The sequence below is a fragment of the Falco naumanni genome, chromosome 16, assembly GCF_017639655.2.
Source record: "Falco naumanni isolate bFalNau1 chromosome 16, bFalNau1.pat, whole genome shotgun sequence".
NCBI lineage: Eukaryota > Metazoa > Chordata > Aves > Falconiformes > Falconidae > Falco > Falco naumanni.
The window spans coordinates 1496700-1520655 of record NC_054069.1 but is presented as its reverse complement, the minus strand read 5'-3'; the positions used below and the strand labels follow the sequence as shown (position 1 = coordinate 1520655).

The 23956-nt window shown below is 51.8% G+C and overlaps 3 protein-coding genes across 5 annotated transcripts; 2 read left to right on the top strand and 1 right to left on the bottom strand.

The window, feature by feature from the left end:
- Nucleotides 1–850: 850 nt before the first annotated feature.
- Nucleotides 851–6073, top strand: TMPRSS5 (transmembrane serine protease 5). Of its 2 annotated transcripts, XM_040616110.1 has the most exons (14): nt 851–1037; nt 1144–1270; nt 1497–1604; nt 1919–2041; nt 2508–2643; nt 2968–3081; nt 3287–3330; nt 3481–3643; nt 3752–3930; nt 4295–4393; nt 4683–4825; nt 5196–5348; nt 5513–5570; nt 5958–6073. In XM_040616110.1, the coding sequence occupies exons 1-13, from the start codon at nt 1035–1037 to the stop codon at nt 5519–5521; spliced, it is 1401 nt and encodes a 466-aa protein (XP_040472044.1). In that variant the 5' UTR covers nt 851–1034; the 3' UTR covers nt 5522–5570; nt 5958–6073. The 2 variants fall into 2 exon arrangements, with proteins under 2 accessions (XP_040472044.1, XP_040472043.1); XM_040616109.1 differs by having other exon boundaries at nt 3481–3930.
- On the bottom strand, nt 5653–19263 carry ZW10 (zw10 kinetochore protein). The gene is made up of 16 exons (XM_040616108.1): nt 19130–19263; nt 18779–18913; nt 17852–17953; nt 17601–17678; nt 17316–17475; nt 16468–16617; nt 15651–15842; nt 14837–15000; nt 13859–14041; nt 13121–13359; nt 12048–12119; nt 11150–11319; nt 10380–10510; nt 9751–9882; nt 8598–8800; nt 5653–7601 (listed from the first exon to the last, which is right to left on the bottom strand). Exons 1-16 carry the CDS (start codon nt 19244–19246, stop codon nt 7481–7483), a joined length of 2349 nt encoding a protein of 782 aa, XP_040472042.1. The 5' UTR covers nt 19247–19263; the 3' UTR covers nt 5653–7480.
- Nucleotides 19264–19392: 129 nt separating this feature from the next.
- Nucleotides 19393–23563, top strand: CD3D (CD3d molecule). Of its 2 annotated transcripts, XM_040616317.1 has the most exons (6): nt 19393–19431; nt 20196–20498; nt 21591–21803; nt 22279–22410; nt 22824–22867; nt 23243–23563. In XM_040616317.1, exons 2-6 carry the CDS (start codon nt 20426–20428, stop codon nt 23303–23305), a joined length of 525 nt encoding a protein of 174 aa, XP_040472251.1. In that variant the 5' UTR covers nt 19393–19431; nt 20196–20425; the 3' UTR covers nt 23306–23563. The 2 variants fall into 2 exon arrangements, with proteins under 2 accessions (XP_040472251.1, XP_040472250.1); XM_040616316.1 differs by lacking the exon at nt 19393–19431 and having other exon boundaries at nt 19810–20498.
- The last annotated feature ends 393 nt before the right edge of the window (nt 23564–23956 follow it).

The following is a 23956-nucleotide window of genomic DNA, read 5'->3' as shown; positions in this document are numbered from 1 at the left end:
AGCAGATGCAACAGCACAAGCAATTTCTGTTCCACCTCCACCACGAGAGCTCTGCGTTGACAAGAAAAGCATCTCACACCCCAACACGGGCCAGCCGGTACCCAAACCGCAGGCGAGAAAGCCTCCCCTTCCCACAGGCTGCCAGCCAGGCATCTTCCAGCAACAAGAAATTACATCGAAAGTCAGAAGCCAAACGCAGAGCTGCTGTTTGACCTTCATTGCTCTTTGTGTCCTACAGCCAAAAGACCACAGGGAAAATCCAGCACCCAGGGCAGTGGGGCTGTGTCTGCACAGTTGCCCCCTAACCAGATCCCCAGTGCAGCCTGCAGGCAGGAAAGTCATCTTCCATGCATCACAGCCGGCAGGCACTTGGCGTGAGATGTGAAGGTGATGAGCAGCTGCAGGCTCTTTTCTGATCTGTTCCAGTTTAGGATGTTTTCTTCCCCAAGGTCTTGTCTCCCCAGACGTAACACGGGGTGGTTGGTCAGCAGCCCTCCTGCTGCCCATGCCGAGGTCTGTCCGTGCCTCGGAGCCCACCGCTGGCAGGGATGGCCACCAGCCTGCAGCCCCCCTGCTCGCACCCCCAGCCTGGGGCTGCTGCTGCTGCTCTGCGGCAGGGCTTGGTGTGTCTCCTACGGCCGAGCAAAATAATGGGAGGGGGAAGGGAGGGGGGCCCAGCAGGTGGAAGATGGGTTCGAGAGCCGAGGCAACTCTGCAGCTGCTGATCTCGCTTGGCGCTGTACCAGGGAGGGAGAGGAGCGTTCCCCTTGGGGGTCCCCAGCCCGAGCAGCGGGCGATGGGGGCAGGCGGGGGCTGCTGAGCCATCACCCCCCACCTGCTGCGAGGGTCCTGTCAGCGGGAGGGCTGGGGGTCCCTGAAACAAGGAGTCCCTTCAGCACGGCCACGGGCACGGCGCGCGTGCACGGCATGGTGCCGGGAGCGTGCGAAGGGAAACTCGAGCTGGTTTGCTGAAGCCCCGTGTGCTCAGCTCCCGCGGAGCAGCCAGACCAGCAGCCGCCCTGCTCCTCGCCATCATGGTGAGATGTGTGTCCCCGCTGCAGCAGTGGCATCACTTGAAACCTGTCCCCTGCCACGGGACCTGACCTCTGTTGCTGATCTGCTCCCCGGGACTCCTCTCCCTAGAGCCCAGCCTTTGGTAAGCAGCTTCCTGATAACCCGCCTGGCGCTGAGGATGCCGTGCAAAGCCGCAAGAGCTGGACAGCAGAGCCAAGGAGGGAAGCACGGAGAACATGGGCCTCCCCGGGACACGGTGGGTGAGCTATTCGTGGGCTTTGGGAACAGGGGGGGCCCTCCAAGTCTTGATCTCCCACAGAATCCGTGCCCTTAGCTCACCTCCTCCTGGCATTGCAGGGAGAGGGCCAGATGAGTCCTAGCAATAGGTGTATAAGGGTCCAGGAGCTTCACCAGGGGCTTGCCAGTGCTGTGAGAGACCAGCAAGGCCGTGTTAATCCCCTCTCTTTCTCTGTTTCTTAAAGATTCTGCTAATGCATGTCTCAAACCTCTCTGCACCGTCAAGAGGCTGTTCCTGCTGCTCGGGGTCACCGGGCTGCTGGCGGGGACAGCAGCGGGGGCATGGCTCCTAGGTCAGTGGCTCCTCCGGGACAGCCTGCCGCTGCCGGCAGAGCCCAGCCGCCAAACCGGCGAGTTTGGGGTGCTGGCGGCAGGGGTGGTGGTGGAGCTCCTTGGTCACTGAACTGCAGCTTGGGATGGGGGAACATGGCTGCTGCGGGCTCTGCTGCTGGTCACTGTGGCCCCAGCAGCGAGCTGCAGCTTCACCCAGTGAGGGGCCCGTCGCCTCTGCCAGTGGGCAGCTCAGGATCGTTCCTAATGTTGTGCATCTTTGGATGCTGCCCAGGCTGTGTGAGCCCACCTCCCCTCCCTTCTCTCTTTGCTGAAGTGAAACACCTGAGGAAGCCTCAGCGAGACCAGGGCTTCACCTTGCTGCAGGAGCCAGACGCGATGCCAGCGTGCAGTGATGGTGAAGAGGAAGACCCCGTGGTCCGTGGGGCTCCCAGTAGAGGTTTCCGTCTTTGCTTGCTGCCAGAGGGTGGGGAGAGGGGAGCAGTGTGCAGGCCAGTGCCTGCCAAGCCTGCCAAAAGATGCTGTTTAATAATAAATACCTCCTGCTGACCCACTAGCTTCTTTCAGCTGTGTTTTGCAATTGTTTCGCTTCAAGTCCTGCTGCATCCCCCAGCGTTATGGCTTTGTCGCATGGCGTGATCCTACAGCAAAGGCAACGCTTGCAGGACTCCTTTGCATGTGATCAGTCACTCAGCAGAGCTGCCATGCAGGTGCTGGGAATATGCTTACGGGTTTATGTATCATTTCTAACTGCTTCAGATGGCTCCTTCTGGGGTTTTTAGCTGGTTTGGGTTTTGGGTTTTTTTTTTTCGCTTGAGATTTCCATGACCATCCACTGCGCTGATGCTGCACAAAGCGCTGCAAGGATGGGAACTTGCTGGTTGTCTTTAATGGAATGGCTTTAGTGTCTTTCAGGATAAATGTGGCCAACTCCTTGCTGGAAGCACAGATGGAAGGCCACCCCGGCTGGCTCCTGGTGTGCCATGAGCACTGGAGTCTCTCCCTGGGCACCCTGCTCTGCCGGCAGCTCGGGTATCTCAGGTGGGCACGGTGGAAGCAGCCACTTGGACCCCTACTCGCCCCTTTCTGAGGGAGTTCATTTGGCAAAGGCAGGTGCTTCGAGGCTGGGAGGTTTGTCGGGACAGCAGTCCCAGCTCCCTGGTGGATGCAGGGTGGAAACTGGGGCTCGGGCTGGCATGCGGACCTGCGAGAAGAGCTGCAGGAGACCCATCCTGCCAAGGAGGTTCATTCCTGGCTACCAGAGCGGCCGGGCTGTGGACTGTTGTTCCCAGGGCAGGGTTACTTTCCTGATGCCCGAGCAGGTCCTCAGCCCCTTGCTGAGACAGTTTACTGTTGCTTCTGCAGGATGACCCATCAGAAAGGAGTGAACCTGACAGATGTCAAGGTGAACAACACTCAGGAGTTTGTTCAGGTGAGACCCCACCAGGAAGGCAGCCTGGAAGACATGTGGCAGGTCAGGTAAGGGCAGCTCTGGAGGAAGCAGAGTTCGCTGGGGGGGGCTGAGACAGGGATGTTTTTGTCTGGCTGTAAGAGCATAGAAGCCCAGCCTGGTTTTGTGTGGTAAGCAGCTCCGCTGGGGGCTGCCGCAGCCGCCCTGGAGCTCCTTGGTGCCCCAGGGATTTTAGTTCATGTGTATTCTGACCAGAGGCTTATTCCTGCACAGGAGCAGCTGTGAATCAGGTCGAATTGCGGCTCTGCAATGCTCGGGTGAGTGCCTCCATCCTCCCCTGTGTGCCCATGATCTCTGCCTGGATCTGGCGGCTTCTTTGCTCCCTTCCCACCCCCTTCCCTCACCCTCCAGCCCGAGGGTCTGAGACCTGGAGCTTCACCTAAGGGTGCTGCCCGGCTGCCTTGCAGAGTGTGGGCTGCGCCGCGGGGCTGCGCGGGTGGTGGGGGGCGCAGACGTGCCCCCAGGGCGCTGGCCCTGGCAGGTCAGCGTGTACCATGGCTCCCAGCACCACTGCGGAGGCTCCGTGCTGGCACACGAGTGGATTGTCACAGCAGCTCACTGCGTGCACAGGTACCGCCGGGCTCCCGTGCCCAGCCTCCGACGTGCTGCGGCTCTGTGCTTAGCCCGGTGCTGGTGCTTGTTGCCCTGCGGTAAGAGGCGTGCTGTCCTTGTGCTCAGCTACAGGCGGCTTCAGGCCTCTGCCTGGCTGGTTTTCGCAGGCGTTATCACCCACGGCTCCATCAAGCAGGAGGCTGGGGTGTCGGTAAAGAAAATAATTTATCACCCGCTTTATAACGACAACAGCCTTGACTATGACATTGCTCTGCTGAAGCTCCAGGTCCCCCTGAATTTCTCAGGTAAGATGCTGCCGTGGTGCTGTTGTGTCCTTCTCCCACCTGTGGAGTTGTCTGTCTTACCCCATAATCCAGAGGTGGCCAAACCCCGTCTCTCCTGAACCTGCCATTTGAGAGCAGCTCCCACGGGCCACCCAGCCGCGCTGGCAGGCAGCAGCGCGGGGCTTTGAGCTGTGCCAGGGCTGTGAGGGAGCGGCAAGGCGGCTGTGCGAGCTCAAGTCTCAGAGCGCTGGCCCGAGAGCCTTTCCCTTCAGCACGGCCAGGCTGGGTGGCTCTGCAGGCCGGTAGCGCCGCAGCCCTTCCCTGGCTGCTCGTGCTCGACACCGCACGAAGCCATCCCGGCGCTTACCTGTCACCGCCTCAGCAGATGCCGTCCGTGCCGTGTGTCTGCCGCCCGCCCAGCAGGACCTCTTCCAGGGCACGCGGTGCTGGGTGTCCGGCTGGGGCTATACCAGACCAGACCAAGGTAAGCGCCCGTCCTGCCCCTGCCGCTCCCCTTTCCCCTCGCTCCCCACTGGCCCTCTCCAGCCCCTTCCATGCCGCGTGTGATCTTGCAAACCCCCCTCCTGCTTCATCCCGCCTCTGCTCCAGCAGCTCCACAACCCGCACCCACACCTCCTGTGTGGTTATATTTAATCCCATCAGGTAATTCCATTTCCCTCCGTCTTCTGGCTACCCCAGCTAGTGCCCTGCTCTTCCCCTCTCGCTCCCTGCACAACTTGTTTCCCTCTTGGCTTCTCTTTCTCCCTCTCCAGCACAGGTTACCGAGACACTGAAGGAAGCGCTCGTTCCCTTGATCGGTACCAAGCGGTGCAACAGCTCGTGCATGTACGCAGGCGAGCTCACTGCCAGGATGCTGTGTGCCGGCTACCTGCACGGGAAAATCGACGCGTGCCAGGTAACGGGAGGGATCGTGTGGCACGTGGGCTGTGCACAGCAGGTGTGGAAAGGACCGATACGTCCCTGGTTTGCTCCAGCAAATGCCGGGTTTTGTGGCAATACCTCGCAGTAGGATCCGTGTCGGGTAGTGCTGGGCCCATTGCATCTTACGCTGCAACACGGAGCCCGCAGTGCCCCGGTGCACAGATGTCAGGCTGAGATGTAGTTCCCTCTAGAAGGAACACAGAAACCTTGCAGAGGCACGCCCCGTGGGTACCCGCATTTCAGCTTCTTGTACGGCCGACAGACCAAAGCCACGCGGGAGAAGCCCACCTGCCCTGCACCCCCGCGGGCTGCGCTGCCTCACTAGCTCTTGCTCTGCCCCGCAGGGTGACAGCGGGGGGCCCCTGGTCTGCCAGGATGAAGCCGCCTGGCGCTTAGTAGGCATCGTGAGCTGGGGGCAGGGCTGCGCGGAGCCCAACCACCCCGGGGTTTATACCAACGTGGCCCAGCTCCTGCCTTGGATTCATCACGTCACCGAGGTAAGCGGTGCAAGCAAAGGCGTGAGCCCAGCCACGCGTCGCACAGACAAATCCCAGCACTAGCATCCTTCACCACCCTACGCTCGCCCTTGATGCATGAACCTCTGGGAGGACCTTTCACGGTACTGATTCCTTTCTTTATTTTGTTTCTCCTTTTGGATTAGATCTACTAGAAATAAGGCAAGGAGACTTCACAGTGCAACGCTTTGCCCCTTCCACCTAGTAAGTGGCAAACGGTCCAGGACTAATTCATACCCTGTTACTACAAACCTAAGAGAATCCCCAGAGAACATCAGAAAAGATGCTCAGTATAAATAGTTTATTAAAGAAAATAGCAAATTACATTTCTGTGAACGATCCACATGGGAAAAGTGTCTTTCAAAATATGTGTTTTGGATTGCTATGTGTAAAGGGGCAGGGGACCCCACGAGATGCAAGTGTGGCAGGAACACCCTCAGCCTTCAAATAAATTACTTGGGGGGGAAGAAAAGAAAAAACTGGCGTTTTAACTGGCAGTCAGATTTTGCTTCAGTATCTCCTTTCCTTGCTGCGTTCTCATGTGCTGGACTCAGTCTAACTGCATGACGGTGCCTGCCCCCCCCCCGCCAGGTAAAGGCAGAAGCCGAAGGGTTCCTCACCCCCTGCCACGGCTGCGCTCAGCTGACCCAGCAGAGAGAACGGCTGTTCCATTCCGCAGTGACTTAGGGGCAACGTGAAAGCCAGCTGCGATTCAGGCCCTGCACGAACACTTGCACATGTGAACAGAAGTCAGACAAAAGTGCACACAAAAAAGGGTACAACAGTAGGTAACAGATTAAAACACTACGCTCTGATCGAAACTTTTGTAAACAGGTTGTAAGCACTATGTGGTAGGAAATGCTTTGTTCCACGTGTGAAGCAACCAGCCCGTCTTGGCCTCTGGGCTACATTTTAATGAATGCTTTTGGTGAGTTTTTCAATTAAAAGACATTTATGTTTCTCAAAGTCTCAAATATAGCCTTTTGTAACTTAAAAGATGCTGCTATGACTCCACACTTCATTCCCTTTTTATATTCACATATATTTCTCTTATTATTCTTAAAGGACAGAAAATTTACTACCAGAAAGACAACAGATCCCAGACCTACGTAGTTCACACAAACCAAAAAGGTAAAGGAAGGAGCTGAACTGGCTTTTACAGTTGGTAAAGTGAGACTGAAAAATTCTAAGTCAGTTTTAAGGTATTTTCCATGAAAAATAAAGCCATGAGTTTTGCCACTTGCGCAAAACCTCGTGACACGATAAAACAGTTCACTCAGAACAGGATCTCCTCTCCCCCTCCTCCCTCAACCAAATTTTCCTTCTCTTGAGGCCTGCTCTTCAGGGAAACCTGAGGTGGGAAAGAGCAGATTTGGCACTTCAGCATTCCTAGAAGGATATCAAAAGGTATCCAAGTCTGTGGGTTTCACATGTAATTTGCAGGGACAGAAGAGGTAACACACAAAGGGGCTATGTGCCCCCTGCTGTAAAACTGCATAGATAAGGTTCACTACTGAGAAAGAAAAACCCTCTACGAGACCCTTAAGCAAGCAAGCTTGAGATGTTACACAGTGCCTTGCATGAGAGGCCCAGCCAACAGCAGTGCCTGTTCTCACCAAAGGATGCTGGATACAAGAGTCAATTTATTTCCCTACGCTGAGCTTAACCAGAAGATGAAATCCTAGGGAACGGAAATGAACAAACATCACAAGAAGTGTCTCTCCTTCACCAGGGCTGTATACCCACCAGCTCACGGAGGAAAACTTGGATCTGGACAGAACACTGCTGGGGAGCATGGCAGGAGACTGAATGTGGGAGCCCAAATTCCATCTGCCTAGCAGCTGGAGCAGGAGCAGTTAGTGTCCATGTGTTGAACAAAGTACCCACCTTTGATTTTTCTGGTCCCAGACTCACAGAGCCATCCTCTTTGCCCTACAAACACTGAGCTAGGAAATGCTTCTTATCCCTCAGTCAAGCCTCCACGAAGCACTTGCCTAATGCTAAACCTTCTTTATAACAGTACAAATAGTAAGGGTCAAATCCGAGAAGTATTTGAAAGACGCAGTTTGCTCTTGCTTTATCAGAAGATGCAATGTGTAGGAGTAAACACAGAGTTACTTAATTTTGGCCAGTGCTGCTGCTCTCCTTTCCGTGTTCTGGAACAAGGCTCGGATCAGACTCTTCACTTCAGCTGCTGAGAATGCAGCTGCGAGAGGCCCTTTCCCATCTGCCCACCTACATGGGAGAGAAAGATGTTTATTTAACCAAACAGCACAGAAATGTCATGTTAAAAATAAACCTTCTGAGCACTCGTTAACAGTAGTAAGTCTGTAGGCAAAACAATTCCAGTTAGCAGCCTATTAGCTGTGTGCCAGTTGAGCCCAGAACTAGGGCTAGGGGTATAAAGCAACAGGCTGTGATTTTTGCACTCGCTACAAACTGTATTTTCCTTCTCCAAAATAAGCCTTGTCTGCAAAATTCCCACTCACCTCCTGAACAACTGGGGTGGGGGGTGGGGAAGTGTTTTATGCATGGGTGGAAGTAGAGCTGGGAACCTCTGGTGTCTAACACGGTTCCAACAGCAGCAATGAGCAGGGCACAGACAAGGAACTGCCCTCCCTAAGCGCTTTCTCCACGGCTGGTACCTTTCCAGCTCAGCCTGCTGAGGACCGTGTGCGTTCTTGCCATTCAGACGCATGTGTGAGGCAGCTGTGAACAGGGAATGTCTAGCTTCTGACAGCTCACGGCAGCTAAAGTAAGAGAAGTAATTATGCAAATCCTCATGTATAATTCAGATGAATACCCCTTGCAAGTCAAAGGAAGCATCTAAAAAGCAGAGGTCAATCACGTGGAACGACTGCAGCAGCAAGGCACAGCAAACATCAAAGGCAGCAGGCAAAATGCCAGACTGCTTACCGGGAAATACTTCTGAATGTAAGAGAAGCCAAGGGGGACGCACAATCACTGTGGTCAGCTCTCCCATGGCACTTGTATTTTTATCATTGCCTTGTCCTTCCCAGGAGGCAGCTGAATGTATGAGCAACCTTGAACCGGGCTATAAACACACAGCCAAGAAACAGCCCCGGGAGCAGTTATCTGATCCTTTGTTACGGTGACTGCCTTTCATCTGAACAGAGTCCCCCGAGTGCAGTGCCCTGCTGATGTCAGACCACGTCCCAGCTGCCTGTTACTGGGGTGAAGAACTGAAAAGAAAGAAAGGAAGACACCTACTGATCTACTATTTCTTGGAGGTTGGCTTGCAAGATGATCATCAGTTCTTTGAATGTCATCCATTTCTGCACGTAGATTGGAACTTCCTCTTGGTATTTCTTATTCTTGTCGTTCTCAGGTAGTGGGGTGAAAACTTGGGGTCCTTCCTCCACCATGGTCCTACAGAGGGAGTATAACCTATCTGCATCTTCTGCAGAGATATCCTAGAATTGAACCAATGTTAACAGGGGAGCGGTTAGATATGTTTTTGGAGTGCCAGGCAGAAAGTGAAATGGAAAAAAGGTGGCTGTGTGCGTGAAGAAGAAAGCAATGGTTTAGATCACTTCTAATATCCTCAAGCTAACACAACTTATAGTGGTTTAGTGCAATAGCAAGCATTTTACTGCAAAGTAGAGGTGCTACGATGAAGGTCTGAATGGTTTACAAGGAAATGGCTCAGGCACCACCAGCCCAATGATGAAAGCCAAGCTTTTTGGCAGGCATAGCCTAGGGAAGTGTCCTGTAAACTAGCTGTTACAGGAAAAAGAGGACTTATTGGACTAGTCCACAGCGGGAAGGCTCTTTGGATTGTAGACTACAACTAGAACAGATGCACTCACGTATTTCTATCATTTGCTGTGAAAACATATTTTAACTAAGAGATGTAACAGGACAGTTGTACTTGACCCAAGGTAACCTGACAATCACTCAAACTGGGAGTCAAACAGAGCTTTAAACAGATAAGAATTTCAGTTTGAAATGTCACAGGTATTTCAGCACCTGGTGCCTAGATAGGGTGGAGAGGTTCACTAGAGATGCACAGATTGAAAATGTGTCAGGAAAGATGGAGATTGAGACAACCAGTTAACTTCTGAACAAAGAAAAAGATACTGATTCATAGAAATGTTTATAGTAGGAGTAACACACCTAAACCCAAATGAAGGTGAAATCACAGCCACTTCCCTGACTCTCCCCATGACTACAGAGTCATGGAATTGCTGGAAGAGCAATAATATGGTCTTAACCAGATGTGAGTTACTGGCATCTCAAATGTTTCTCATAGACAGGGCAACAATTACCATTTCTGTGCAAGGTAACTGTTCCCCTGAAACCCAGTCTTGGAAAGAACTTCTAGAGGTCACAAATGCCTGGCATGTCCATCTCATGCAGTTACCTCCAGGGCAGCAATCCTAGTGACAATCTCTGTGAGAGCGGTGTTCAGTAAAGTCCCCATGGCCTTGCAGTACACGTTCACTGGAAGGACATCTTGCCAGACTTTCCCCAGTCTTTTCAACTGATGCAGTACCTGGAAGATGACAGCTATGCATTATCTACATCTTATCAAAAAGAACATTAAGAGAGGCACCAAATGATAAGGTGACTACACATTGTCAGAAACTCGCTTGAAAAAGCAAAAGGCAATAAAGTACCTTGCTATCACATAGAGCAGGAATTCCTGGGGAAAAACACAACGTTTTCAGTTTGCATTAAGGCTTATCAAAAGTGTGATAGACCCTTTCCCTGAAAAATGAAAAATGTTATAAATGTACTGTAAACAAAAGTTCAAAATTAGGAAGCTTTTCATTTCAACTTGCAGCAAGAGGAACTGAACTCAGCATGCTTCCATTTTACCAGAAGACACAGCACAGGGACAAAAAATAATCAGGCCAGAAAACTGTGGTTTTAAGAAGTTCCACTCTGCTGAAACAGTGCACAGTTCTCGGGACTGTGACTACATACCATACCTTCCCAAGGACAATGTTCAAAGACAATGGGATATTTGGCACTGATTGCCTTGCTTACCTGCCTTATTGCTTTGTTTGCTGCACAGTAATTTTCCTCATCATCCATATTAGAAAAATTCCTGGCACTTGACAGCCTCTCCAGGATCTCTCCTCTCTGCACTCGCATCTGGGCCAGAAAACACTCCATCCCTTTAGGAACAAAAACAAACAGAGAGAATTAAGCAATTACGAAATCTGTTGTGCCAATTTAGAGACTGTAAGTGCCAAATAATGAACTTGCTATAATATTTATTTTTAAAAGAATTTCCAGTCTCTAAACAGTCTCATAGAGCAAATTTAACCAGGCCCAGTCACATATTCAGTAAGCTCTTGCACAGCTTGCATTGCTACGACACTTGAAAAAAACAGCTGAGTGGCAGAATTAACTATGGATGACAGGCTCCTATTAGGCTCATACAAATTTATCTCAGAATTTGATTCCATAGCTTATTAGCTAAAGAAAATACCACAGGTCTGAGCAGCAGATCCCAAAATATCTGAGTGTCACCACATCTCACTGGGTAACGAACTGTTTTTGGACCTATGTGCTAGACAAGAAGAGTCAGGTTTCAGAAAGTCAAGCTCTAAACAGCTATATTGCCTAGAGTTGTAATGCTCTGTCACACTTGCCAGTCTAGAAAATGCCCTGGCTACTTGTTCAGAACTCTTCAATAACAATCCACTGCTCCAGCCAGTGGCCACACTTACATTACACCATTCAGCAACAAATGCCAGGATCAGTTACCACGTCATCCATCGACATATTTCAGTACTAAAAGGTAAAATTACCAAGTCTCCTAAAACCAGGTACGAGGTCAACAAAAGTAGCTGGTCCATTGCACAGGATGTTAGTCAGGCGGTAACGGAACTGGTGTCCCAGCGTGAGCAAGTGGTGCGCAATATACATGCAGTTGTTGTGGTGAATGGCTGCCAGCTGGGGTAATTTCTGAAGGTTCTCCCTGTCCCAGGAAGGAGGAAGAGAAAAGGAAGAACTGCATTTATTTAGACTCGGCTCTGCTAAATAAAACTGTCATGCCCACCCTAGAGAAAGTCACTGTTTCAGAACAGATGTGGCAAGTAACTAACCGTGCGCAATGCCTGATAAAGACATCAGTTGGAATAAAAATATTTAACCTCCTGTTGCATCCACACAAGAACTTACAGGGAAGGAGTTTCACAGCTAGTGAAATGGCACTTTGACATTTGAACCATGTGTAATGTCCACATTATTTCTAGCAATGGACTTTCAAACAGGAAAATACTTTGTTATAGCAAAGTTACGATCAGGAAAAGAGAAGTCCTTCTCAGTAATACCCCAGTGTTTTCTGACAGAACTGTATTCTTCCAGTCTTCATTGCTGCTCTTTTTCACATGAAAAACATCATGAAAAACCTGTACATGAGACCTCAGGTCAAAGCTGCATGGCTGGATTCAAACGCAGCATTGTAAGAACTGCACCTATCTCCTCAGTCATAAGACTGCCAACCCAGAAACTCTCAAGCACCTATTTTGCAGCAGGTACGACTTCATAATAGACTAAGAGTACTAGCTTTTTGCTGCTGCAGAGAGCCCTTTAGTAGTCTCTGGCTGTGGTAGACAAACTGGGGAGAAGTGGAGCTGTGCCAGTAACATTTTTCTCTCTCCAAAACAGGCCCTAGGTTACACACACACACACACACACACTTACTTGTGGTACGTTGGCACTACATCATAGAACAGCTGGAATATATTCCGTACAGAGTAGAAGAGCTGTATACAGCTACAAGAAAAATAAGACTCACGTTAGTTTGTCAGTGGAATTAACATCTTGGTCACAAGAGTCCCTCAACCTTTTCCAAAACAAGGTTTTACTAGTAGCGAAGCACTGGCAGTGAAGTAGCGGCACAAAGAGTAGATTGTTCAGAATCAATTACAGCGATGTCAACAAAGGCAACATTCTGGAAAAATTCAAAAATGCTGTGATGACCTTGTACGTTCAGTGTGGAAAAGACAAGTTTCAGACCACATGTCAGAAGCGAGATACATGAAACCCCAGGAACAAAGGGGACAGTGTCCCTTCCCCACCAGGTGTGCATAAATAGTCAGCCCTCTCTGCCACGGTACACTGAAGGGCATTCAGTACCTAGGCAGCTCTCCTTCTTCAGAGTTGCGGTCTCCAGTTTTTAAAGCAGACTGTATGCAGTTCCTCAAAACATTTAATTGTTTTTCCTCTGAAGAGCTCTGCCAGATGCAGAGCTGGAGTTCTTTGCTTTCACCCAGCACAAAGAAAGCAAGAGCTTCTCTCCGAATGGGTGCTATCACTTATCATTTGGTTTGAAAAAAAAAGAGATGGTTTTGGTTTTTCTGAAGAACTGACAGCAAAAGTACAATAAAACATTGAAGTGAACACTGCAGTAGCATCTCTCCCAACTAGAAGACTGAAGCTATGAACTACACTGTGCCCACTAGGGAGTTTACCATGTTTTCCCTGCTTTAATGGCTAAAATACAATAAAGTGTACCTGAATATTCCCTGACAATGTCAGTCTGAAAGGCTGCTTAACCCAAGTATTGCAGGGAACGTAGTGCGCAGCTGTTCCTGCTGTACCAGTCTACCATACGAACTCCAGCCGAAACAGCGAGTAACTTGAATGACTAATTCTAATTTTTAAGCATCTTCTGTTCTTTTAAAGTTCTTTTTGTCTATTAACAGATGCTTGGTGCTGCCAAAGGCAGTAAGTATCTGACACCCAAGAGTTACCCGCTGGTATATAATTCCTACCACTGATCTGTGCTGACTGTAGCCTCCAACAGCGTCTGATACGCCAGCTCCATCAGCTTCTCCACTGATGAACTGATGCGGCACGTAGGCAGAGAAAATGTGTACGGGCTCAATGTAGTCTCATTCCCCAAATTCACCGTGTTGTTATGCAGAAGTTCAGAAGGTTTTTGCATTTTTAAGTGATCTCCTGCCCCAGGATCAGGAAGCCTTGGTAGGGCTACACAGGAATCGGGTGTGATCTAAGGGAAAACAAGAGAGAGGTATAATGTAATTTAGAGCACATAGAAAGGAAACTGCACAAGACTACAAAACATTGAATGATGGAGGTTATTTAAGACTCAAGATAAACACAAGGCTGCAGAAGTCCCCTAAGGCTGCTGGAAGTCTCCTGGCAGCACGACAGCCAGAATGACACAGCAGACCACGAAATAGCCTACATGGTGTTGCATGCATAGAAGCAACTCTCTAAGTAATCCTCTGATTTTTCTTACACTTATGACACTAGCTGGAACAGCCCATGCAAGCAAACGTCAAGTATTTTAAGAAACATCTTGTTAGTGAAACAACTTCTTGAGCACTATTAAAAAAGGTTTTGAAACTGTTGGTTGCCAAGATACCCAAATAATTGAGAGTATTCAGCGCTCCACAAAAAACCAAAGGACTCAACTGTTGTAAACAAGCCTTCTTCAACAGCTAAGCTGGTCTCCACATAGAAAAACAGTGTATTACAACAGTCACCTTTACAGTATTGTGTATTTCTGAGGTCATCAGATTTCTGGCTGCCACAATCACATCCTGGCACTTCTTGTTAGCAAAGTGGGAATTGACATTACGGGCATATTTCAGTAAATCAGTCATGTCGCCTTTCAAAAACTGCATGTTCTTCAAGGCTTTTTCAAATTCCTCTGTGGATTTAATCACCTGAAAAGCGCAGACACATATACCACATTAACACAGTTTGTAAAATCAAATAATAAAACAAAAGTTGGGTATAAATTCTTCCACTCAGCTGAAATGAAAGGATGAAACTAGGTTTTACAGGGCACTAACAATCCAACAGCTTTTCAGCAATCTTGGAAAAATCTGGCTCAGCTAGCATCCGTGACCACACAATAATACAGTGTTTGAACTGCAGGTCTGTTCCCCCTGACAACCTAGTACAAAACTAGTGCTGGCAACCTAGTACAAAAACCAGAGGAGCAAGACGATCAAATTTCATTATGCTGGGCTACCTAGGGCAAAAAGACTGGGAGGTTTATCCCACGACTGCTTCTGTTTGAAACAGCCCCCTCTTCAGGAAAAGGAGCCCTTGGCATTCTTCACTAGCAATAAGTCCTCCTTTATGTACGTAGTTTAAAAATATAATTATGTGGCCTATGCAAGAAAACCCTACGATCATTAGCAACAAATACAAAAGAGCAATCAGTCCTCAGGAAGCCAGCTGAGCAAGCAGCGCTGTCACATCATCATCTTCGGCCACTCACAGAGGCTCAGAAAAGTGCCTCACACCGCACGCCCTGAAAGTCTCCAGGTCTCGGCTAAATTTGGCACCAGCTTCCACAGATCAGACACTTAGCACACTTTTACATGACAGGAAGCACAAGCCACAACTTAACAGAGAAATACACAAATCCAGATCAGCAAAACATAGCTTTTTGTTCAAGCTGGCCACCTGGCATTTCCACCACATGAATCTGAAAGATTTTTGAGACCTACCTCTATATACTGCTCTAGTTTACTGCTGTTGGTTGGGATTGAATTCACCAGACAGTTCTTAATGAGGCAGTCCGACAATTCTTCCCAAATCATATCACCTAGCAGTTCTGCGAGCGTGACTCTGCAATCCTTTTTATCTTCCGCAGGATCCTCAAGAGGTATATCTGAATTCAAGAGTACACAAATGGATTTTAATACATTAAATTTAATACTGGACCAGACCCTTCACCAGTTCATTCAGTCCTTCCTATCAGAACAGAATTTACCAGCTGTTCCATAAGGACATATCCTTCTTCTTCAGGCCATGTGCTGGGCCTGTGGAATTGCCCACCCAACCAAAAGACAACTGAATGTCTGCATAAAATGAGACCTTTTTCCCAGCATGTTTACTTCATGAAATGCTAGCCTAGGCCAGGTTGTAGCCAATGGATCACCCTGCAGGTGACCAGCCTGACCAAGGGAATTCCCTGGATTGCATCAAGACTTCAGCCTTTTAGACCTGCTGCATGCAAGGATCTTCAATGCAGTGAGTGGCTCGTAAGAAAAAACATTTACCAAAAAATTAATTCCTTGATCCCTTTGACACAAAAGTACTGTCCTCCTTCATTTTCCCAGCTCTGCGAATGCTGGGTCCCATTTCACAAGGTGCCAAGCTGTCCAAGAGCACAGCATAGCAAGTTAACATTAAAAGCTGCTTAGACCTTACACATAATTCAGTACTGCTTAATCGCTAGATATTCTACAAAGCTTCCACTCCAATTACATGAACAAAGTACCGATCTCAGTCTAATTCCAAAAGGGAGAAACTACCTACTTAGCAGATACTTGTGGAGAACTTCAAAAATAAGCTTGATCTTGTCAAAAACCTCCATAGGAGAGGAATGACCCAAGTTAGGCTCCTTGGACATAAAACGCAGGATGAACACATCTGACTGTTCCTCTGTGAATGGCTGAAGAGATGGGTATAGAATCAGCGGCTTGAGGATGTATTTCAGCAACAACTGGCCTGAGAAATGAAAAAAATATGTTTTCCAACAGCAGGAGGCAGGCAGTTTGCTCTAGTGAGGCCCAACCATCACTATTCTGGATGTAGTTTCTTTCCATGAAGTGGGAGAAACACTCTCTTGATTAGCTCTGGCAGGGAACAGCTAACGGGGTAAAACACTGGGTTGAGTTTCCACTAAAGACTATTTTACTCATGTAAAACACGTACTGAGGCCTAACAAAGAGCAGTATATTTAATGTAAAGTGAAAACCAACTTAAACAGCTGGAAGCATGAAATCCTGTCCTAGTACCTGCCATGCTCACCAATTTATTTTAACAACACATGACCCAGAGGCTGCCTGAAAACAACAGTCTTACTGGAAAAACCCTTTCAACACTAGGCCATGAAACCACATAGCCACAGATCAAAACTACACCAGAGTAAATTGACAAGAAAGGATAAATAATTTCCTACTGATAAGAATCAGAGCATTTACTTCATGCTTAGTGGGAAACACAAGCTAAGACAGAAATAAGTCTTCCAGTGTACAGCTGAAGTGAACTGGATCTTGATACACATCTTACAAAATCTCATCCACTTCAGCTTACTATATCTACGTTTATCTCAACCTACAGTCTGTCTTACCAAAAATCTTCAGCTTGGTGTGCAGTTCTCCTAGGACAGCAAATGCCTGCAGCACAGAAGCAACAGGTGGGCCAGCAATCTCCTCCTCTTTTGATGGCACTGTGTGTAAGTGCAGTTCTGAATGCATCGCTGACTCCAGGCTGCTGCTCTCTAAAGAGAAAGAAGAACCATCTCTCTGACAGAGCGCAGGCTGAGATACAGCAGATCTGAGAAACCACTGCATTCCCCAGGAGGCAGCTAAAGCAATATGCTACCTCTTCCCATTTCCACAGTTCTTGTAAAGCAGCATCAGAAGAGGGTACGGAGTTCCCTGTGTGACAGTGCAGGACAACAGAATGAGAATCACTCTCTTACGATGAGCCAGAATTCTCATTTCAGTCACCCTTCAATTGAATGACATTGGTGACTATCACTTTCATTCCCCTCTTCTCCTCATTTCAAGTCAAAGTGAAAGGAAAAGATATTTTTTTCCAAGGGAAAAGTTTGTGTTTCAATGAAGACAGCAACCTACAGACTTGAGCAGTTCTTACAATTAGCTGTTCTGATCTCTGCTTCCACATTGTCTATGAAATATGACAGATGAGGCAGATGAACCTTGAAAACTCTGTTTAAAATCTATTGACTACATTGCATTGCTTTTGGTAGCACCTTAATACACCAGGAGTGGAGCCATATCCAAAGAACACTGGCACTGATCACTCCCACTGATGAGGTTATGCAAATGGCAGGAAGAGCTCCTTAAAACAACCTCAGTTCAACAGTATTACTGCATTTCCTGTCTTGTAGTTGTTTGAAATCAGGCATTTCAAACAGTGAAGCACAGTGAAACAAACTAGAACTGTGAGTACCTTTCGAATGAGGAAGCTTCCATACAGCCAATTTCTGCCATTCTTCTCCTAGATGATAGAGCATGTTCTGTGTCTGCACTGTGAGCTCTGTGCCTAATGCCTTCAGGATCTTCAGCTCAAAGCCCTTGCGGGATTCCAGCATTTTCAGGATGCTTCGTGCCTGATGGTGAAGAACACACACAAAATATGGGTAACTGTTGCCCCTGCTTAAGGAAAAGCATCTTGTGGCATTTGTTGAAAGTATGTATGAACGATACTGTCATATGCTTAAGAAGTCGTTATTACCTTTTCCAGTTGCTGAGCTGCTGCAACATACTTCTTTTCCAGCAATGCAGCATTGTACTCTTTAATAGCTGTATCAAACTGCAACAAATAGATTCATATGTCACTGTACATCTGCTACTAGATGACAACTTTTTAAACATGGCTAGAGACAGGAGCTCAAAAGAGAAGCCCAGAATAATGCCACAGACTGCAGAGCAGAGGATGACTACTGCCCAATGATCTTAAGGCACTCCCCCACCTCTCCTCCTCACCTCCTGCAGCTTTTTCAGAATGCTCAGAACCAGTGTATCTCGCTCCAACTGCTGCTTCAACTCAGTAAATTCGGCAACAGCGACATTTAGATCTCGCTGAACCTAAAATAACAAAACTTCTCAGTTCACTTACAGCAAGCAAATGTTCTCCGACACACTTCCTCTTAAAAGTGATAAAAACATGTAAAGTATTTCTGTTACTAGAATAACTTTGTGAGGAGGAAAAAGGTTCTATCCATTTTATTCATTGCTAGGAAGATCCTTAAAAAAGAAAGAAGCTGATAAGTGTTTCCAATGCTTCTAACAAATTACATGTTTTTTAAAGGCAGTGTAAGGAAATTCAGCCTCAGAAGGCAGTCAAAAGGACTTCAGTGCTCCTTTAACGCAGCCATTTAAACTGCAAGAACGCTTAAACTGAGCCAAAAGTTAATTCTCAACACTGCTACAGCATGCCCAATGTTGGAAAAAGAATCAAAGGAGCAAAAAACAGAGTGTGGGTCTGCAGCAGATGCTCACATTCTCCTTAAAGATGTCAGTGAACACGCACAGGTGTGATTTAGGCTCCCACTCTGCCCCAGATCACGGTGGGATCGACACTCAGCCAGCCGGTTACCATGCCACGCCTCACGGCAGCGCGCAAGGCTGCTCCTTCTCCCCTTCTGAAGGCAAGATGCGTGACACAATTTTGCAGCTGTACAACAGCGAGCAAACCACGGCCAATCCCTTAATGACAGCTCCTCACTCACCCCACCTCTGCAGCGTGTGTCACCTAAGAGCGCTTTTTAGGGGTGATATCATCCAGAGTTCTTAGGCAGGAGCCCTCCTCCCCCCATCCCCTCGCACCACACGGACATGGCAGGGGGTACAGGTGTGGGGTGGCAGTGCCGCAGGATCGAGGGGAGCCCCCAGGGAAGCCCCCGCCGGCACCTCGTTCTCAATCCTGGCCTTCAGCAGGTCGATGTTGGCCGACAGCCCGTCCACCTGCGCCACCAAGTCCTCGGCGCTCTCCAAGCTGGGCAGGAACTCGTTGTACTTCTTGTTAATCATGTTGCAGACTTCTCCCTGAAGAAGAGGGAGCGTTGGGACACTGGCACCCGGGGGGGGGGGAGTGCTTCCCCAGCTGCGCTACGGGCCCTCCCAGGCCCGGGGGCCGCCCGAGCGCCCAGCGGAGAGAGGCCGAGAGCGGCTCCGCTCAGGACGGGCCTGAGGTAACCACGGGCCGGGCGCCCCCCGAGCTCCGCCCGTGCCCTCCAGCCCCGCTCCCGGCCCCGGACCTGCCTTCAGCTCCTCCACGCGGCGGGAGAGACGCCCGATGCGGCTGCCCAGGTCCTCCTTCTCCAGGCGGCCCGAGTGGGTCAGCACGGCCGCCACCAGCGAGCCCGCGGGTACCGCCATGGCCGCGCTGCCGCCCGCCGCCGCGCAGCACCACGGGACGGCGCCGCGCCAGGGCCGCTACGGCGTCCGCAGAGCGACACACTTCCTCGGGGGGAGGGGCGCGGAGCGGCTCCGGGGCTGCGGGGGCACCCGAGGCTGCGGGGGGACACGTGGGTGCTGGGGCTCCTGCTCCTGGGGATGCACTCGTAGGTGATGGGGGACTCGTGTGCTGGGGCTTCGCGGCTGCGGGGGCACCCGTGGGATCTGGGGCTGTGGGCGGACCAGTGGGTGCTGGGGCTCCCTGGCTCCCGGGGGACCTGTGGGTGCTGGGGCTGCGGGGGCACCCGTGGGTGCTGGGGCTCCCTGGCTCCGGGGGGACCCGTGGGTGCTGGGGCTGCGGGGGCGCCTGTGGGTGCCGGGGCTGCGGGGGGACCCGTGGGTGCTGGGGCTCCCTGGCTCCGGGGGCACCCGTGGGTGCTGGGGCTCCCACTCCTGGGGACGCACTCGGAGGTGATGGGGGATCCATGGGTGCTGGGGCTCGCGATCCTGTGGGGGGACCTATGGGTTCTGGGGCTCCCTGGCTGTGGGGGGACCCATGGGTGCTGGGGCTCTGTGCCTCTGGGGGTGCTTGTGGGTGCTGGGGTTCTGTGGCTGCAGGGGAACCCGTGGGTGCCAGGGCTCCATAGCTGGGGGGGGGGTCCCATGGGTGCCAGGGCTGCGTGGCTTGTGGGGGACCCATACGTGCTGGGGCTCCATGGCTCTGGGTGCTGGGTCTCTGTGGCTGCAGGGGCACCCGTGGGTGCTGGGGCTTTGTGGCTCATGTGCACCCATGGGTGCTGGGTCTCTGTGGCTGCGGGGGCACCCGTGGGCGCTGGAGCTTTATGGCTCTGGGGTGCTTGTGGGTGCTGGGTCTCTGTGGGTGCTGGGGTGCTGTGGGGCTCCCCAGCTGCTGCAGGCTCTGTGTCTGCAGGGGGCTCCCTGGCTGCTGAGGAACCCACCACCTCAAGCCCAGCTGTCTTCCCCTGCCCTTCTGTGGGTGTCGTGGCTGGGGCGAGGAGGCAGGCCCAGGGCGCCTCCGACACCCTCGGGTGCTGGGGGGGGCGGCTCCAGCCCCGGCATCCGGCACCTGGGGCGCCCGGCGGTGAGGAGCGCGCTCCATCCTCTCCCTGGGCAGGGTGCCCAGCCGCCACCACCTGCGCCATGCGGAGGGGAAGGACCCTGGGTGCCTGGGTGCTCGTTGCCAGCCTGGCCGTGGTGAGCTGGGGGGTCCGAGGTAAGTCCCTGGGTGCCAGACACCCTAACGGGGCCGGGGCCGTGTGGCACGTGGTGCCCCCCCCGGCGTGGCGCGCCCACAGGACCCCGCACAGATGGCGAGGCTGCGGCTGGTCCCGCACACGTCACCATGGGCCGTGGGGACTGTCACCCTTGGTGCTTACCCCGGGGGCTCGCAGGGTGGCCGGGAAGCAGGTCCCGCCGCTCGCCGGGGTTCACCGTCGTGGCGCCTCGGTGAGCGGTTCGTAAACATCGATGGGGAGAAGGGAGTGAATCAGCGCGGCCGTTCCTGGGGATGAGGTGGTGCTGAGCGGTGTGCCTGCCCAGACCACTGCCGTGACAGCCCGGAGCTTGTGCGTGGCGCCGTGGCCGTCTGTGGCAGCTCAGACCTGCAGTGACGGGCCATGGCAAGTCGGGCTTGGTGGAACGGTGGTGTCAGACCGAAGCAGCCGTGGGCTTTGTGCCCGGCACAAACATGCACGGGCAGGTTGCGTTCTGTGCTCTGCTCCGCCGCTCGCAAACGAGACGGCAAATCTACTCTCCATTTGCAGGCTGAAGTCTTTGGGCCAAGGAGGGAATTCAGTGTGGTTTTTTGGCAAGCTTTCCACCAAAGTTGTTTTTTACTAGGGGGTAAAAACCCAAATGGGTTTTTGTCTCCCCATTTGGGCTCAGCTCCTGTCCCCGCTCGTGAAAACATTTCACTTTCTATTGAACAGTCTCTCGTCGCAGTTGCACTTTAATACCAATGCAATCCGTGTGCGGGATGCGGCTCACGCACATACAGCCTGCATGGGGTTCGGCTGGACGCCTGGTTCCGGTTAGTTTCCACTGTAAGGGAATCTGGATCTCTAAACTACCCAGAGCCGCGTTAATGTAACCACCAGCCGAACACTTATCTGCGTTTCCGCTGGGTAGTCTGTTTTTTTCCAGAGTTTTTTTGTTTGCAGCGTCCTTTCCGCTGCTCGGGGGACGGCCCAGTGTGATGCTCTCTGCACTAGCCGTCTCCGTGAATGAGATCTCTTGAGTTCTGTACCACCGTGGGGTTTGAGAACGCAGCTGTGAAGCTCTGCTCTCCTCTTCTTTTTTTTTGCAGGACAGAAAGTAAAGGTGAAAGAAGCCAGTGGGAAGGTGTTCCTGCACTGTGAAACAAGCAGCCGAGGTCCAATCATCTGGCTGAAAAATGGGGATATGATAGCAAACGCAACCCAGCTGGATTTGGGTACAGCGTATGACGATCCCAGAGGCACTTATGCGTGTGAAACAGAAAATGGAAAGACAAGCCCCCCCTTCCAGGTGCACTATCGAAGTAAGTGTTGCAAACCTGGTTTCTAGAGCCAGAACTGCTCACCCAAGCACATGTTTGAGGGAACTACTGATCTCCCAGGGTTTGAGGGTGGCTCCATCAGTTTGTGGAGGTCCTGTGCCAGGTTGCCTTTGGGAACAGCCAAGCTGCACCTTCCCCAGCTTCTGGTGTCCCCATGAGAGCTCTGTGGTGCTGTAACCGGCACTCCTGCTGCCTCGCCACTAGCCGCTCGCTGGCCCTGCTGTGGCCTGCCCTCAGCGCTGGGACACGTGGCAGCTCGCGCCGCTGCCTTGGGTCACGTAGCAAGCCAGATTTAATCCCTGGTCTCTCTTGCCCTGGGACTGGGAGCCTGCCCGGACTGGTGGAGCTGGCTGAGCACTTTGGGCTCGGGCTGGACCTGGCAGCAGGGTGGAGGTGGCCACGGGGCAGGGTCCCGGTCGTGGCCCCGCTTTGAGTGTGTGTCTGTTCGGGCTTCCAGTGTGCCAGAACTGCATCGAAGTGGATGCTCCCACCATCTCGGGGATCGTGGTCGCAGATGTGGTTGCCACCATCTTCCTGGCAGTTGCTGTGTATTGCATCACTGGCCAGGACAAGGGACGCATGTCACGAGGTGAGCGGAGAACCCCGCTGGCTGCCCACAGGTGGGGACGGGAAGTGCCTGGCATCTCCAGGAGCTGCCTGGTACCCAGGGACTTTCCATCACTGCCCACAGAGCCCAGTCACTGCAAGCTGCAGGCAGCACCCGGCATGTCTGGGGTAGGAATCCACGTGAGCGCTCCGCATACCCTTCCTGCCCCTAGCTTGGCTTCCCAGTAGAAGCCAGTGCATGCACAAGGTTAACCAAAACATCATCCCAGGGACAGCAGCTGGTGACACAGGGACATTGGAGGCCTTGCAGGGGCTTTCCGCCCAGCCTCCGAGAGGAAGTAAAAGCACAGGGCTGAAAGTAGCTGGCTGCTTGGATTTGGTTGCAATTGTTCACCCCACTGCCCTGATCCTTGACCACCACCTTTCTTTATTTAGCTTCTGACAGGCAGAACCTGATTGCCAACGAGCAGCTTTACCAGGTGAGCATGGATGCACGTGTGTGTTTGTGTGTGTGCATCAGCACCTCTGTGTGGTGTGGGGCTGCATGGTGGGACCGGTGTGACCATGATGGCACCACGGCTGGGGGGTACTCAATGCCTTGAGGCACTGAGCTGTGTTGGAGGTTGCTCTGTGTGGGGGCATTCGCAGCTGCCTGCCCCTGAGTGACCCAGAGGACGGGTCACGCTCACCCACCCCCTGCCTCTGACCCTCTGGAGCTGTTAATCTCTGCATGTGGGGAGGGAGAGTTTGCCAAAAGCTTGTCCAAGAGAGGGCTGGGCCAGCTTTCCCTGTACCCTCCCTCCCAGGGCTGGACAGACACGGCTGTAGTTCATCTCACCTTTTTTTCCTCCTAGCCCCTGGGCGAGCGGGATGATGAACAGTACAGCCAGCTGGCACCTGCCAAGGCCCGAAAGTGAAGTGGGAAGATGCTGGGGCTTGGGACTCCTTCACACCAGGAGTGATTTTACAGTAAAGCCACCGCCAGCACCCCAGGGCACTGGTACCCTGCCCTGCGCCTGCCTTCGTAAGCTCCCTGCTAGCAGAAGGCAGTGCGGGATTTTGCCTAGAGAGCCCTCCGGCTCATTGCCAGGGTGGGCTGCTCGTAGCGCTCCGCTCTTTGCATGGCCTCTTGCACTTCTCTGTATTCCTCTCATTAAAGACAAACCTGTCCCATAGCCTCCCTGCTCCATGGTTGTGTTGAGGCTGGGGAGGCCGTGCAGTCGCTGGGGGTGGCGCGTGCTGGGTGCAGCGTGCCCGCAGAGCCGTATGGCTCCTGCCTGTCCCCGTAGGACACTGCTGTGCCAGTGCAGGCAGGTGCCCATGCCTGTGCCACCTCTGCATGTCAGGATCAACATGGCATCCGAGTCCGCTGCTGGAGGTGAGGATGGGGGACCTTGTGAAGCTAGCAGAGGCTTTGTGTCATTTAACTCCTTTTCCAGAATGTGGAGCAGGAGCACCGGGAGCACAGCGACACTCAGCAGGGTCTGCGTCACCCCTGCAAGGTGCCTGCATGCCTCAGAGCTGGGGGGCTGGCAGGAAGGGCATTTCTGCTGTGCGTGCAGGGGTTG

Bases quoted from the DNA above. Each gene is read 5' to 3' on its own strand.
- CD3D (XM_040616316.1), top strand. From the start codon at position 19,928: ATGGGTGCCAGGGCTGCGTGGCTTGTGGGGGACCCATACGTGCTGGGG. The intron at 21,804-22,278 runs GTAAGTGTTGCA...TCGGGCTTCCAG, and splicing joins CTTCCAGGTGCACTATCGAA to TGTGCCAGAACTGCATCGAA. The intron at 22,411-22,823 runs GTGAGCGGAGAA...TTCTTTATTTAG, and splicing joins CAAGGGACGCATGTCACGAG to CTTCTGACAGGCAGAACCTG.
- ZW10 (XM_040616108.1), bottom strand. From the start codon at position 19,246: ATGGCGGTACCCGCGGGCTCGCTGGTGGCGGCCGTGCTGACCCACTCG. The intron at 13,360-13,858 runs GTGACTGTTGTA...GTTTTCCCTTAG, and splicing joins AAATACACAATACTGTAAAG to ATCACACCCGATTCCTGTGT. The intron at 12,120-13,120 runs GTAGGAATTATA...TTTTTCTTGTAG, and splicing joins ACAGTCAGCACAGATCAGTG to CTGTATACAGCTCTTCTACT.
- TMPRSS5 (XM_040616109.1), top strand. The intron at 2,644-2,967 runs GTGGGCACGGTG...TTGCTTCTGCAG, and splicing joins CGGCAGCTCGGGTATCTCAG to GATGACCCATCAGAAAGGAG. The intron at 4,826-5,195 runs GTAACGGGAGGG...TCTGCCCCGCAG, and splicing joins GGAAAATCGACGCGTGCCAG to GGTGACAGCGGGGGGCCCCT.